Consider the following 13913-nt stretch of genomic DNA (forward strand, 5'->3'; position numbering starts at 1 on the left):
GAAGTTGTATTTTCTGCAATCTAGTTTGGAGCGGTTTACATTAAGTTTGAATCTATTACATGCTTGTGTGTTGTTGCAGTTGAAGATGAAGTAGTCACTAACAGGAAGGACATTTTCGTATTTGATTTTATGAACTACTAGATCAGATCGGAGGCGACGTAGTTGTAAATTGTCTGATCGCAGTATTTCAAGTCTGGTGGAGTAAGGTGTTTTGTTGTGAGAGGAGGAGTGAAGGACTCTTCTTGTGAAATATTTCTGGACTCTCTCTATTGTATTTATGTCTGATATGCAAGGCGGGTTCCCTACAGGTGAACTGTATTCTAGAATTGGTCTAAGAAAAGTTTTATAAGCTCTGGTTAGCAGTTCAATGTTATTGGAGAAGAAGCTACATAAGATTAGATTAACAACTCTTTATGCTTTTTTTGGCAATGTTGTTACAGTGGGCTATGGCACTTAGGTATGTATTTGCCATACACTAAATAAATAAATAAATATGTTTTTATTCATATTCCAGAGTTTTAAAGATTATACTGTTTTAAATCTTACTGTGGTTACACATGGAGAAGGGTTTGTTAAATAAACATTTGCTATGCTGAAGGTCCCATGCAACTGCCTTTGCAAAACCAGCCTATCTCCCCCCCCCTCCCAATTTTTTTTTGAAGATTGGTTAACTAGCTAATAATGGGGGTCAGGGAGAAGAAGAGGCAGGACAGGGGAGAACTTTCTCCACGTGAGCCGCTCCCCCATATGCTATCTGCGATGCCTGAAGGGCGAGCGACCCTCGCTCAGTACATGTGGTACCTTGCTCAACAGTAGTAACTATGATAGGGATCTTGGAATCCTAGTGGACAACCATTTCAACAGGAACCAGTCGTGTGCAGGAGCTGCCAAAAAAGCCAACACAGTTCTAGGCTGCATTAACAGAGGGATAGAATCAAGATCATAGACTTTCAATCCTGGGCCTAGAAAGTCTAGAACTAAGACGCCTTAAACAAGAACTAAGTATTGCCCACAAGATCATATGCTGCAACGTCCTGCCTGTCGGTGACTACTTCAGCTTCAACCACAACACAAGAGCACACAACAGATTTAAACTTAATATTAACCGCTCCAAACTTGACTGTAAAAAATAGGACTTCAGTAACCGAGTTGTCAAAGCGTGGAACTCATTACCGGACTCCATAGTGTCATCCCCAAACCCCCAACACTTTACCCTTAGATTATCTATGGTTGACCTATCAAGATTCCTAAGAGGTCAGTAAGGGGCGAGTACAAGTGCACTAGAGTGCCTTCCGTCCCCTGTCCTATTGCTCTGCTATATCTCTTATACCTTTCTTCTATTCCTACATCTCTTCTTCTATTCTTTCATTGATATGTTCTATTACTATATCTTCTTTTCTATTATTTCTTAGATATATTTTACTATGAGTATCTCCTCTATAACCTTCATCATGTATTTTACTATGTGTATATAGATATATACCCACTAAAACCCTCATTGTGTATTGGACAAAATAAATAAATAAATAATTTTTAAAAAGTGTTAATACCACTTTATAAGGCTTTGGTAAAGCCACACTTGGAATACTACATTCAGTTTTGGTCGCCACGATGCAAAAAGGATGTGGAGATTCTAGAAAAAGTGCAGAAAAAACCGACAAAGATGATTAGGGGACTGGAAGCTAAAACATCTGAAGAATGGTGGCAGGAACTGGGCATGGCTAGTTTAATGGAAAGAAGGACCAGGAAAGGCACGATAGCAGTGTTTCAATATCTCAGGGGTTGCCACAGAGAAGAGAGAGGCAACCTATTCTCCAAAGCACCTGAGGGTAGAACCAGAAGCAATAGGTGGAAACTAGAATAGAATAGAATTTTATTGGCCAAGTGTGATTGGACACACAGGGAATTTGTCTTGGTGCAGATGCTCTCAGGGTACATAAAAGAAAAGATACATTTGTCAAGAATCATGAGGTACAACACTTAATGATTGTCCTAGGGATCAAATAAGCAATGAAGAAACCATCAATATTACTAAAAATCTTAGGATACAAGCAACAAGTTACAGTCATACAGTCCTAAGTGGGAGGAAAAGGATGATAGGAATGATGAGAAAAACTAGTAGAAATAGAAGTGCAGATTTAGTAAAAAGTCTGACAGTGTTGAGGGAATTATTTGTTTAGTGGAGTGATGGCGCTCGGGAAAAAACTGTTCTTGTGTCTAGTTGTCTTCGTGTGCAGTGCTCTGTAGCAACGTTTTGAGGGTAGGAGTTGAAACAGATAATAATAATAATAATAATAATAATAATAATAATAATAATAATAATATATTAGATTTGTATGCCGCCTCTCTCCGAAGACTCCAGGATGTCCAGGATGCGAGGGGTCAGTAAATATTTTTCCCGCCCTTTTTTTGACTCATGCAGTATACAGGTCCTCAATGAACAAGGTCCTCTCCTAAACAAGGAGAGAAGCAACTTAGAACTTAGAAAAATTTCCTGACAGTTAGAACAATTAATCCGTGGAATAGCTTGCCTCCAGAAGTTGTGGATGCCCCAACATTGGAAGCTTCTAAGCAGATGTTGGATAACCATCTGTCTAAAGCAGTGTAGGGTTTCCTGCCTAAGCAGGAGGATGGACTAGAAGACCTCCAGGGTCCCTTCCAACCCTGATTGTTATTATTAAGAAACGGTCGGAGGAGCAGGTGCCGCTTGGGCAGCCAAGGCTCGTCCGCCACCTCGACCCCCTGAGCGGGCTTCCCATCCACAGAGCAGCAACACAACTCCCCCACCCCAGGAAAAAGCGCCTTCGGGGCGTGGGAGGACTTTACCGCCCCGCGCACTCCTCTCCAATTTCGTAGCTCTAGACTCCAAAAAAAAAACACACCACCGGACGCGGCCTTTCTATCCCTCTAGCTCTCTATGGCCTTGACGGTATTTCCGGGCGCCGCCCTGTAACTCCGGAGCAGACAGGCGGGGGGGGGGGGGACGCGCGCGCCGGCAGCCGGAAGTCGCGGCGCCTTCCGGTGAGGCCGTGAGGTGGAAGCCGGGTCTGCCGCTGGCGAGGCGGGCCGGGTGTCGGGCGCGCGCGGTGGGGAGAGGCGCCGGGAAGAGCGGGGAAGCGAGGGCGCCGCCGCCACCATGAAGAAGCAATTCAACCGCATGAAGCAGCTGGCCAACCAGACGGTGGGCAGGTGAGGGCGCCGCCTGGGCCGAGCCCCGCCCCTCTCTCCCTGGCTGGGCTGTTGTGGGGGGGACGGCCCCGGTTCCGACACCAGGCCCGGGCGGAGGGCTTCCTCGTGCTATGGGAAACCCGAGTTCCGGCGGTCCCTGCAGAGAGGCCGGTTCGTGGGCGCCCCTCGGGCGGCGTTGACCGTGGGGCAGGGGTAGGCAAAGGTGGCTCTTTTATGACAGATGGACTTCAACTCCCAGAATTTCTGAGCTAGCACCATTGGATCAGGAATTCTGGGAGTTAAAGTCCACCATTCATAGAAGAGCCAACTTTTCAACAACACTGCGTGAGCTGCACTAGTTGCCAACTGGTCTCCGGGCCCAATTCAAAGTGTTGGTTATGACCTATAGAGCCCTGCATGGCTTAGGACCAGATTATCTTCGGGACCATCTTCTGCCTCAGGTATCCCAGCGGCTGGTCAGGGCCCACAAAGTCAGCTTTCTCCGTGTCCCGTCGGCCAGACAATGTTGACTGGCCGGTCATAGGGGAAGAGCCTTCTCTGTGGCGGCCCCAGCTCTTTGGAACGAACTCCCTCTGGAGATACGTACTGCCCCCTCCCTCCTGGTCTTTCGTCAAGCTCTGAAGACCCACCTCTACCAGCGGGCGGGGGTCATGATTGTCTCCGGCGGATATTATGAATGATTGAATTTGATGAATGTTTATGTCTGTATATGGGGTTTTTAACACTTTTAGCAATTTCTATCAGTCTTTTAAAATAAATTAGATTTATTTTATATATTGTTGTATTTATAATATTGCACGCTGCCCTGAGTCGCTGTGAGAAGGGCGGCATAGAAATCTAATAAATAAATAAATAATAAACAAACAAACAAACTTTGCCTTCCCCTGCCATGGGGAGTGAAGTGGGAATTCCTGGCTGGCCTTCGAATGGGACAGCTTGACTGGGGGTTGGTGTGCTGTGCAGAGAGGTTGGAAGGGAATGCTCTGATGGTGGTGGTGTCTACCATTGTGTCCTTAGTTTATCTGCCTTCAGCTTGTGTGTCAAGCAGGTGATGATTCTGGCTGAAAAAGGTCTTTTCTTGGTCCTTGTTCACTTGGGGAAAAGAAGTTAGAAGGGAAAGCAGTTGCTCAGCTAAATTGTCTCCAAGGTCTTTTAAGACTTTAAATGCATTTGTCCTCTCTTAAATGGGGACATCTTCGGCTACATTGTGAGCCTGTAGTGGTTAAGTTTGAAAGAATCAGGCCTGCTTAGTGCTTGCAAGGGAAACCAGGCTGGGTTGGAAACCTACAGAAAGAGGAGATTTTAGAGAGCTGAGCAGCATTTTAAACTTAGCAAATAAGCAAAACAATGTCCATCTCTTTCTGTAAGACTACTGAGACAATTGCATGCAAATCTCCTGTTGAAAATAATCGACTTTCCACTGCTCTAATTGCTTTTAGATAAGCCTTTTCTTTCTCAGCCAAATCAAAGATAACGTGTAAAGAATTTATATGGCTCCCTGACTCAAATAATGGGACTCTGGGCTGCTCCCAAGAGGAAAACCAAGATAAACCAAGAGCAGGAAAGGGAGATGGGGAGAATCCTTCCAAAGGACAGGTGCCTCTACAGAAAAGGCACACTGTCCTCAAGGTCTCAAGGAAGGGGCCCAACATTTGTCCACTATATATTAAAGCATAAAGGCAAGCAGATGGTGTTGGGGAGAAGTGACCCCACAGATAAGCAGATCCTTGGCCTAAATAGCTTATAAAGTGTTACTGTATTACTGTATCATATTACTGTATGAAATAATTTCAGTGCTAGGAGTTCCTAAATAAATATTTACAATTGGTGTTCTAGTTAATTAAAAGTATTTCAACAACCGCAGTCTAATTGAAAAGACTTTTTTTTAAAAAATTGTAAAAGGCTATTAATATAGCAATTTAAAGAGTTGCCAAATAGTGTAGATAGTCCTCAACATATAACAGTTTATTTAGTGACCATTTGGAATTACAAGAGCACTGAAAAAAGCGACATGACTGTTTTTCACACTTATGACCACTATAGCATCTCCATGGTCTTGTGGTCAAAATTCAAACTCTGGTTCATACTTATGACCATTGCTGTGTCCCAAAATTACATGATCCCCTTTTGCAACCCTCTTGGCAAACAAAGCCAGTGGGGAAACCAGATTCACATAACAACCATTGTAGTGATTCTTCTAACAACTGTGGCAAAAAAGGTTTTAAATTGGGGCAAAATTCACTTAACTCCCTCACTTAGTAACGAGATCAATTGTGGCCATAAGTCAAAGATTACCTGTAGCTGTATAACCTTACTGCAGATAAAAGAGCTGATATTGATAGCCCTGTTGAAAAGGGGTGGAGGAGAGCAGCAAAATTGTTATACGCACAAAAATGGAAGGACACTTCCGTTCCGACAATGGGGACAGGTGGCTACAGGAGTTGATGGGGTTGCCTGAAATGGCAAAATGGACTATTTTGACTAAAGAAAAGAATGTTAGTGCTTTTTTTACCCATGGAGGCTGCTTTGGAACTTTGTGCTTGAGGGTGGAAAGAATAAAACTTTGATTTTGGGTTTTACCAATCAGATTGATATATGCTTATAGTTTGTATTACAGTATTATGAAAAACACCAAAAAGGTGTGGTTTGAATGCTTTATTAAATCCACAGTAACTGAATTTAAACATGCCTGGGATAAACATAGATCCATCCTAAGATAAAATACAGGAAATGGTATAAGGGCAGACTACATAGACCATGAGGTCTTTTTCTGCCGTCAGACTTCTATGTTTCTATGTTACTACTGCAATGCTTCTTTTTCTTTTTCCCAACCCTTCCTCACTTCTCTTCCCCTCACTTTCCCCCGCTACTTTCCTATTCACTCTTGTATTTTGTGTCTTATTTTATTTTACAACTCAATAAAATGTTTGCTGACGAGAGGAGGAGCTTTGAGGCAGGGACATCTTGCTCCATTCTCTCGGTCACTTTCCATTTAGTGGAAAGACTAATGTTACTGTCTGCCTCCTGCCAGTTGTTTTTGTATTTTACAAGGTCTATTGTCTTAACTCAGAATCTACCCGGAGATTGAATAAATAAATAAATAAATAAACAAACAAACAAATAAATAAATAAATAAATAAATAAATAAATATTGAATAAATGAAATGAAATTTAAATTGAGTAAATTTTGAAAACACAAATACTACAGAGACAGTATTCTATTTGTGCAAAAGTGGTGGAAACCTTAAATGAATGTAGGAAACAGTGAAATGTATATAACTTAACAAAGTAACCTTTGATTATTACAGCCTTATGTACCGTAATTAAGGTAGGGTTGGGAACTTTTGCCTGCAGTCATAAAACACTTCTGTTTGGGCTTTAATTTATTGAAGACGTTAAGTAAGAAGTATCACTTTGCATTCATTGGTATTTACATATCTGGGACTGGAGAATAGTATGCGCTTAAATATCTTCAAATATTCTTATGAATTTGTAAGTAAGCATATTCAAGCTTAAAGAAGACTTACAAAAATTTATTTCAGCTTTAAATAAGAAATTAAGGAGGGGTTTTTATTAGTGTCTGTTTGATTACAACAGGAAGAAGCACTATCCATTCTCCCTTGCCCTCCCACTCATTAGGAGAAGCATCTTCAAATAAACCAACTCTTAATGTGCCAAACTTGATGAGCCTGGAATACCTTAGAATGAGCTGGATAATTTATTTTTATTTTTTTTTCAATTTTTTTTATTATTTTTCATAAAAAACAAACAAATACATACAAACAATGAACATAAAGTGGGGGTGTGTTTCCCCCGCTTCTTATGAAAGTATACATTCAAATATAGAAAAAGAATACATAATTAAATATATGTTAACTATTATATAGAAAGAAAATTAATAAATTTGAGTTAAAGTTTACAAATCTTAATATGGGTGTTAGGTAGGGTTAGTATAACATAATTACCAAAGAAAAAATACCTTTAATATAATCCTAATTACTATAGTAAAGTAGTATCAAACCTTCAGTCCAAACAGTAAAACTAAATTCAACTATTATACTTCGAAAATCTTAGTATGTTGCTTATACTTATACATACATTACTATATCATAATCATCAAAAAGTCCTTTTAAACTAATATTAATATTATTATCACCTAGGTAAAAACTAATACAAAAAAAGATTAAAAAAAAACAACAACTAGAGATATATCTTATTTTTTCTTATCTATCCATTTGTAAACATTGTTTATTTTTAAATGACGCTTATTTCTACTTAGCTATTGTGCTGACAAGATTATCAAGAGATCCCATTGTTTCTTCTCAAATTAAGCTGCTTGAAATAAGTTGACAATGATGTACCCGACAGTATCTCTCCCTACCATCTGTAATGACTTTGTTGCTAACAGGGTGTGGAAAATGCAGGGTTCATAAAAATTTGGAACAAAATGAATGAGGGCAGACTGCAGGACAATTTTGCAGAACCTGTTTCACAGCTTCCTTGGGTCCTGCAAAGAGGTCCTGGAAGTTGGTAATGTCTTTGTTGTTACCACAGAAGATGAAAGAGAAAATCTGGACCTGTTAAATGGTGGGAAAAGGGAGAACTGTCTGGAGGAATGTCTTGCCGACCCCTCCAGTTCTTCAACCCCATGTTTGCATCTAGGAAGCTGGTCTGCTGGTCACTTTAGTCTTGGGGTACTTTTGGTCAGTACCGGATAATATACCTAATACACACCATTTGGTCATAGACATAGAAGTGGGCCTCATATGTAGAACCATAGATTGATTATGTGGTGTAGACAGGATGCTCTCTGAAATGCTTTCTTGTGTGTTTTGGGTCTTTTAGCAGCTACAACTCTTAAGGTTCCTGTGTGTGAGAAAGAGATGGGTGGGATGATTCTCAGGAATGTTGGCTTTCACCCAGGACTCTACTTTAGAGGTGTTGTTGTATAAGAACATGTTGGGAATTCTTTGAACTGCCCAGCTTGCTATCTAGAAGATCCCACTACGACCATGTAGTTTTCATTATTGAATAGGTATTTGCCATCCTTCCGATACAGATTTCAAGATCTGTGGAGCAGTGTTTCCCAACCTTGGCAACTTGAAGAGATCTGGACTTCAACTCCCAGAATTCCCCAGCCAGCAAATGCTGGCTGGGGAATTCTGGGAGTTGAAGTCCAGATCTCTTCAAGTTGCCAAGGTTGGGAAACACTGCTGTGGAGGACCTGGCATTCTTGGCCTTCATTTGCTTTTCCTCCATATAATCTCTGGCTTGACTCGTTTTACCTTGTAATAACTGACGTGTGATCTCAAGGCAAAGGGTGTTGCTATTCATCTTTTGCTTTAGACAGGTCACTTCCTGGTCCCAGGGAGGCTTTCTGCTTCCAGACTGGTGATTGATTACCTCGATCCACATCAGACTCTTTGTGGAAGTGGATGAACTTGGATGGGGCTGTGTAGATTTTCCCACCAATCTGGTAGACAAGTCCTATCAGGTTCTTGGCCAAACTTTGGAATTCAGAGGCAGCCAGAGACCATGTGATTGCTGCTGAACAAGGTCCTGGAAGTTCTTCAGTGAACTACATCCCTTCACTTGTCATTGATCAAACTCTGTATAAATGCAGTTTTATTAAAATGATCCTTGCCTTTCGTAAACTTCTTAAAACCCACCTCTGCCGTCAGGCATGGGGGAACGGAGATATTCTTTCCCCCTAGGCCTTTACGCATGGTATGTCTGTATGTATGTTTGGTTTTTATAATAAGGTTTTTTTTAATTATTTTACTATTGAATTGGATTGTCACATGCTGTTTTTATCATTGTTGTTAGCTGCCCTGAGTCTACGGAGAGGGGCGGCATACAAATCCAATAAATAAATAAATAAATCTGCAACTGACCAAAAGTACCTGAGATCAAAGTTACCAACAATTTACCTCAACGGATCAACAGGGAAAATGGCTGGTGTGCTAGTGGAGGAAGCCTAGTAGTGAATCTGACCGAATGGAATCTTCGACATGTGCAAATAAGGCAGCTGGGGGCAGTTGTGTGTCCGTTTTGGACAAGATCAGGTTGCGCCTTTGCTCCGCAATCTGCACCGGTCGCCAGTTTGCTTACAGATGGGTCCAATTCGTGGTGTCAGTCTTCCCAGGCAGAAACACGGCTAGATGAAGGAATGAAGCATTAGCACAATCTTGCAAGCCTGAACTTCTCACCTCCGTTTTTCACAAGCCGATCCTTTAGGGTGGATCCTTCCTTAGTTTCTTTCTTCCACCCGTAAGCGTCTGGGGGCTCCTGCCTCTCTCTTCTATTGTCTCTTAGGCAGCATCTTTCCCTGTTTCCCCAAACCAGGCACACATTCCATTACAAGGTGTTGTTTTTTAACCTTTAAAGCCCTACCTGCCTTGAGGCCAGGTTATTTGAAGGGCTACCTCTTGATGGTTACACATATCAGTTCTGGCATATTATGGGTTCCACTTGTTTAAAAAAATGCATTTGATGGGATGACTCAGGTGATAAGGCTTTTCTGTCATACCCTACCTAAGGAACATCATTTCCCTCTGAAGTGAATTAGCTTTGACTTTCTTGACCTTCTGGAAATCCTTTAAAATGTATTTTTTTCAACAGCCTTAGGGATCCCTTGGGAACGAAGAGCCCATAAGATAGTTGCATTGTATGTGAGAGTTTGGTGCAGTCTCCCATTATTTTATTTATATTTTATTGTTTTTATTGTTATTTAAGATTTATTGTTTGTATACATGCATTTATTTGATCGATAAAGTGCTGTTTTTAGCTCCATTTACTTCAGGAAGAACAAGGTCTCCTATTTGAGCTGCTCAGGGGGTGGAGGTGGCATTTCTCTGTAGCAGCCACTTCACTTTGGAATAGTTTCCCTCCAATGTTTAGTTAATACTTTAATACCTTATAAGAAAACTATAAAAATAATTTACTCCACAGAACGTTTTATTTATAATTGTCCCTATTGAATTTTTTGAACTTATGAGTATTGCTATCTAATTTGTTTTATTTATTAACCACATTGAGAGTTTTCCCCCCCCCAACATAGCATCAGAAGTTGGAGCTAACAGTTTTTGTTCGTATGAAGATGTTGGAGGGGTGCCCAGAGATGCTGCCCTTTTAATAGCTGGATGTGAAATTGGTCTGAAGAATCCTGTTGGGATTGTTGCTGCTATAACTGTTTTTTCCCTGCATAACATCTGCCCTACCTGCGCTCCTCAACTCCAGGGTAGAGTTCCCTAGGCTTATGGTCTGGGTGACTTCAGTCTGCCTTCTCTGGTAGAGTTGGAAGTGGTGCAGGTCCTCTGGAACAAACTCCCCCCAGAGATTAGAATTGCCCCCACCCTCCTTGCCTTTCGTAAGCTACTTAAAACCCACCTGTGCCGCCAGGCATGGGGGAATTGAGATACCCTTTCCCCCTAAGCCTTTACAATTTTATGCATGGTATGTCTGTATGTATGTTTGGTTTTTTATTATAATGGGTTTTAATAATTTTTAGTATTGGATTATTGTTATACGCTGTCTTATTATTGCTGTTAGCCGCCCCGAGTCTCCGGAGAGGGGCGGCATACACATCCAATAAATAAATAAATAAATAAGTATTACGGCCACCCATGACGGTCATGGAACGGGCCAAGGACTTTGAGGGCACCACACACAATGATGGTGAAAGTTTGGCCTTGGTCCTCCTGTCAGGACAGGGAAGACATAATCTAGAGCTGAGGAGACTGTTATCCTTTCCCTATTATGGTCAGATCACTTTTTGGTTGCCTTCAAGGTCAGGTTTATTTGATTGTTGGTTGATGGAGGGACTGAGAGATGAAATAGGCTAAGAGATGCTTGGAAGGAGTGAAGGCAACTAAGCCCAAGGTCGACCCGCTCTTGAGGCCTCCCTTGTGGTGATATCTGTTGCTGCTATTCCATCTATATCGCATCTGCCGATAGGTATCCAGCAGCCCTCTTTCAATTGACCCAGGTTTCTCCTTGGAAAGGGGAGCCAGAGACTCATTTGTAGGGCCATTAGGAATGCATTATGTATCTATTGGAGAAAGTTGCTTGGATTTGTTCCAGGATAGCAATAGCACTTAGATTTATATACTGTTTCACAGTGCTTTACAGCCCTCTCTAGGCAGTTTACAGAGTCAGCATATTGCCCCAAACCAGGGGTAGGCAAAGTTGGCTCTTTTATGACATGTGGACTTCAACTCCCAGAATTCCTAAGCTAGCCTGATTGGCTCAAGAATTCTGGGAGTTGAAGTCTATAAGTCAAAGAAGAGCCAACTTTGCTTACCCATGCCCCAAACAATCTGGGTTCTCATTTTACTGACCTTGGAAGGGTGGAAGGCTGTGTCAGCCTTGAGCTGGTCAGGATCGAACTCCTGGAGTGAGCTGCCAGTTAGCCTGCATTAGTGCATTCTAACCACTGCACCCCCACAGGCAGGATGGACTCTGGCTTTGAAGTAGGTCTTCTGGAGTTGACCAAAGCACAGTCCCAGAGGGCTACCTGAGATTTGTTCTGATACTCCCGAGGAGTTGGAGAGTATTCTAGGGCTGTGAGTTCAGCCACCGTGTGTGTTACAGCCACATGGATTACTGTGGGCCGTCTCTGAAGAACTTGGCCCAGAATGTGACCACACAAGCAATTATGGGTGTGCCTTGGTACACCCATATTTCATCCTCCTTTGTAAGCTGCACTGGCTCCCAAGTAGGCTTGCAGATATGGTTCAAAACACTAGTTGCCCTAAAGAAAGCCCTTCCTAGGCCCATCTCTTCCCAGTAGAGGTGGCCTGCTAAGGTGGCACGGTGACGTGTGCTCGCCCCCGTGGCTCTGAGTGCTAGCGGAGTCCAGCGTAATTCTCATCACCGGCTCAAGGTTGACTCAGCCTTCCATCCTTCCGAGGTGGGTAAAATGAGGACCCAGATTGTGGGGGCAATAGCCTAGCTCTGTTAAAAAAGTGCTATTGCTAACATGTTGTAAACCGCCCTGAGTCTAAGGAGAAGGGCGGCATAAAAATCAAATGAATGAATGAATAAATGAATGAATGAATGAATGGATGAATCAATGAATGAATGGATGAATGAATGAATGAATGAATAAATAAATAAATAAATAAATTCTGCTACTGCACCTGGGCAGGTAGCAAAATTGCACACGGACCCACAGGGGCACCCATGAGAGGAGAGACTAAATAATAATAATAATAATAATAATAATAATAATAATAATAATAATAATAATAATAATTTATTAGATTTGTATGTCAGCCCTCTCTGGAGACTTGGAGCGGTTGTTGGCTGCTGGCATCCCTCACAGTTGGTAGCAGTGGAATCAGGAGCTCTTGTGTTTATCAAGGCTTTAATGGCCTGGATCAGTCTTTCTCAAGCCTGGCAACCTGAAGATGTGTGTACTTCAACTCCCAGTATTCCCCACGCTGCCTTGGGAAATTGCCATGGGTGAGAAATGCTGAGCCAGTTTTTTCCACGGACAGCAGCTCATTTGTTGTGGCTTAAAAAGCTGCAGGTTTTCCCGCACACAGGCTTGATTAACTTCATTGGACTTAATCCTGAACAGGCAGAGACGTCTCAGCTCTTGGAACAATTTCTGTTGATTTTTGTGCAGTGCGGCAACCTGGCAAACCCCTGTAATGCATTTGGTTTTGACTGAAACAAGTTTAGAGAGTGAAGGCAAAACTTACTGACCCCTTGGCTTTTATCTGTGATTTAAAAAAATGATTGTACCACCCTGAGGACCTAAGTAAATTAATTTAGTAGGAGTGAAGTTTTAATGAAACAAGATTTCTCTACATATGCAAATAGTATGTCATTAGGATTTGGAATTAGAAAGCTCACCAGATTCAACCTATTTTTCTCTCTTTTTTTCTTCTTTTTTGTAAAAAGTATAGACACATCTAACTCAGAACCAGAAATCACTGGATAGAAGTCCTGAGATTAGCAAGATCTTTCTTTCTTCCATGCTGTTTTCCCAGATAAAATTACCCCTCTTGCTCTGCACATTTCAGTAAAAGCATTGTTGGGTATTCAGCTGTTGGGCTGAATTTTCCCCTGCAAGAACATTTATTGGGTGACATTGTACTAATCACACTCTTAATGTAAGCTTTCTAGTTTAATACAGTTAATGAGATTTAAAGGGGCCATGTGCACAGGTTTGAACACCTTGCATAGAAACATAGAAACATAGAAGACTGACGGCAGAAAAAGATGGTCCCTCTAGTCTGCCCTTATACTATTTCCTGTGTTTTATCTTAGGATGGATCTATGTTTATCCCAGGCATGTTTAAATTCAGTTACTGTGGATTTACCAACCACGTCTGCTGGAAGTTTGTTCCAAGCATCTACTACTCTTTCAGTGAAATAATATTTCCTCACGTTGCTTTTGATCTTTCCCCCAACTAACTTCAGATTGTGTGCCCTTGTTCTTGTGTTCACTTTCCTATTAAAAACACTTCCCTCCTGAACCTTATTTAACCCTTTAACATATTTAAATGTTTCGATCATGTCCCCCCTTTTCCTTCTGTCCTCCAGACTATACAGATTGAGTTCATGAAGTCTTTCCTGATCAGTTTTATGCTTAAGACCTTCCACCATTCTTGTAGCCTGTGTCTGGACCCGTTCACTTTTGTCAATATCTTTTTGTAGGTGAGGTCTCCAGAACTGAACACAGTATTCCAAATGTGGTCTCACCAGCGCTCTAT

At 41.7% G+C, this 13913-nt stretch overlaps 1 protein-coding gene across 6 annotated transcripts in view; it reads left to right on the top strand.

Moving 5' to 3' along the window:
* Positions 1 to 2973: 2973 nt before the first annotated feature.
* Positions 2974 to 13913, top strand: part of ARHGAP17 (Rho GTPase activating protein 17) — a 100979-nt gene continuing 90039 nt past the window's right edge. For 2 of the 6 annotated variants that reach the window (XM_070760873.1, XM_070760871.1), the window contains exon 1: positions 3011 to 3181. Coding sequence is in view for 4 of the 6 variants with exons in the window: in XM_070760870.1 (XP_070616971.1) it covers positions 3137 to 3189 (53 nt within the window). In the remaining 2 variants the exon portion in view is untranslated. Of the gene's footprint in view, positions 3190 to 13913 lie in introns of all 6 variants that reach the window. The other 4 variants (XM_070760870.1, XM_070760869.1, XM_070760872.1 and 1 more) reach the window with 4 other exon arrangements.

The sequence above is a fragment of the Erythrolamprus reginae genome, chromosome 9 (genome assembly GCF_031021105.1).
Source record: "Erythrolamprus reginae isolate rEryReg1 chromosome 9, rEryReg1.hap1, whole genome shotgun sequence".
Taxonomy (NCBI): domain Eukaryota; kingdom Metazoa; phylum Chordata; class Lepidosauria; order Squamata; family Dipsadidae; genus Erythrolamprus; species Erythrolamprus reginae.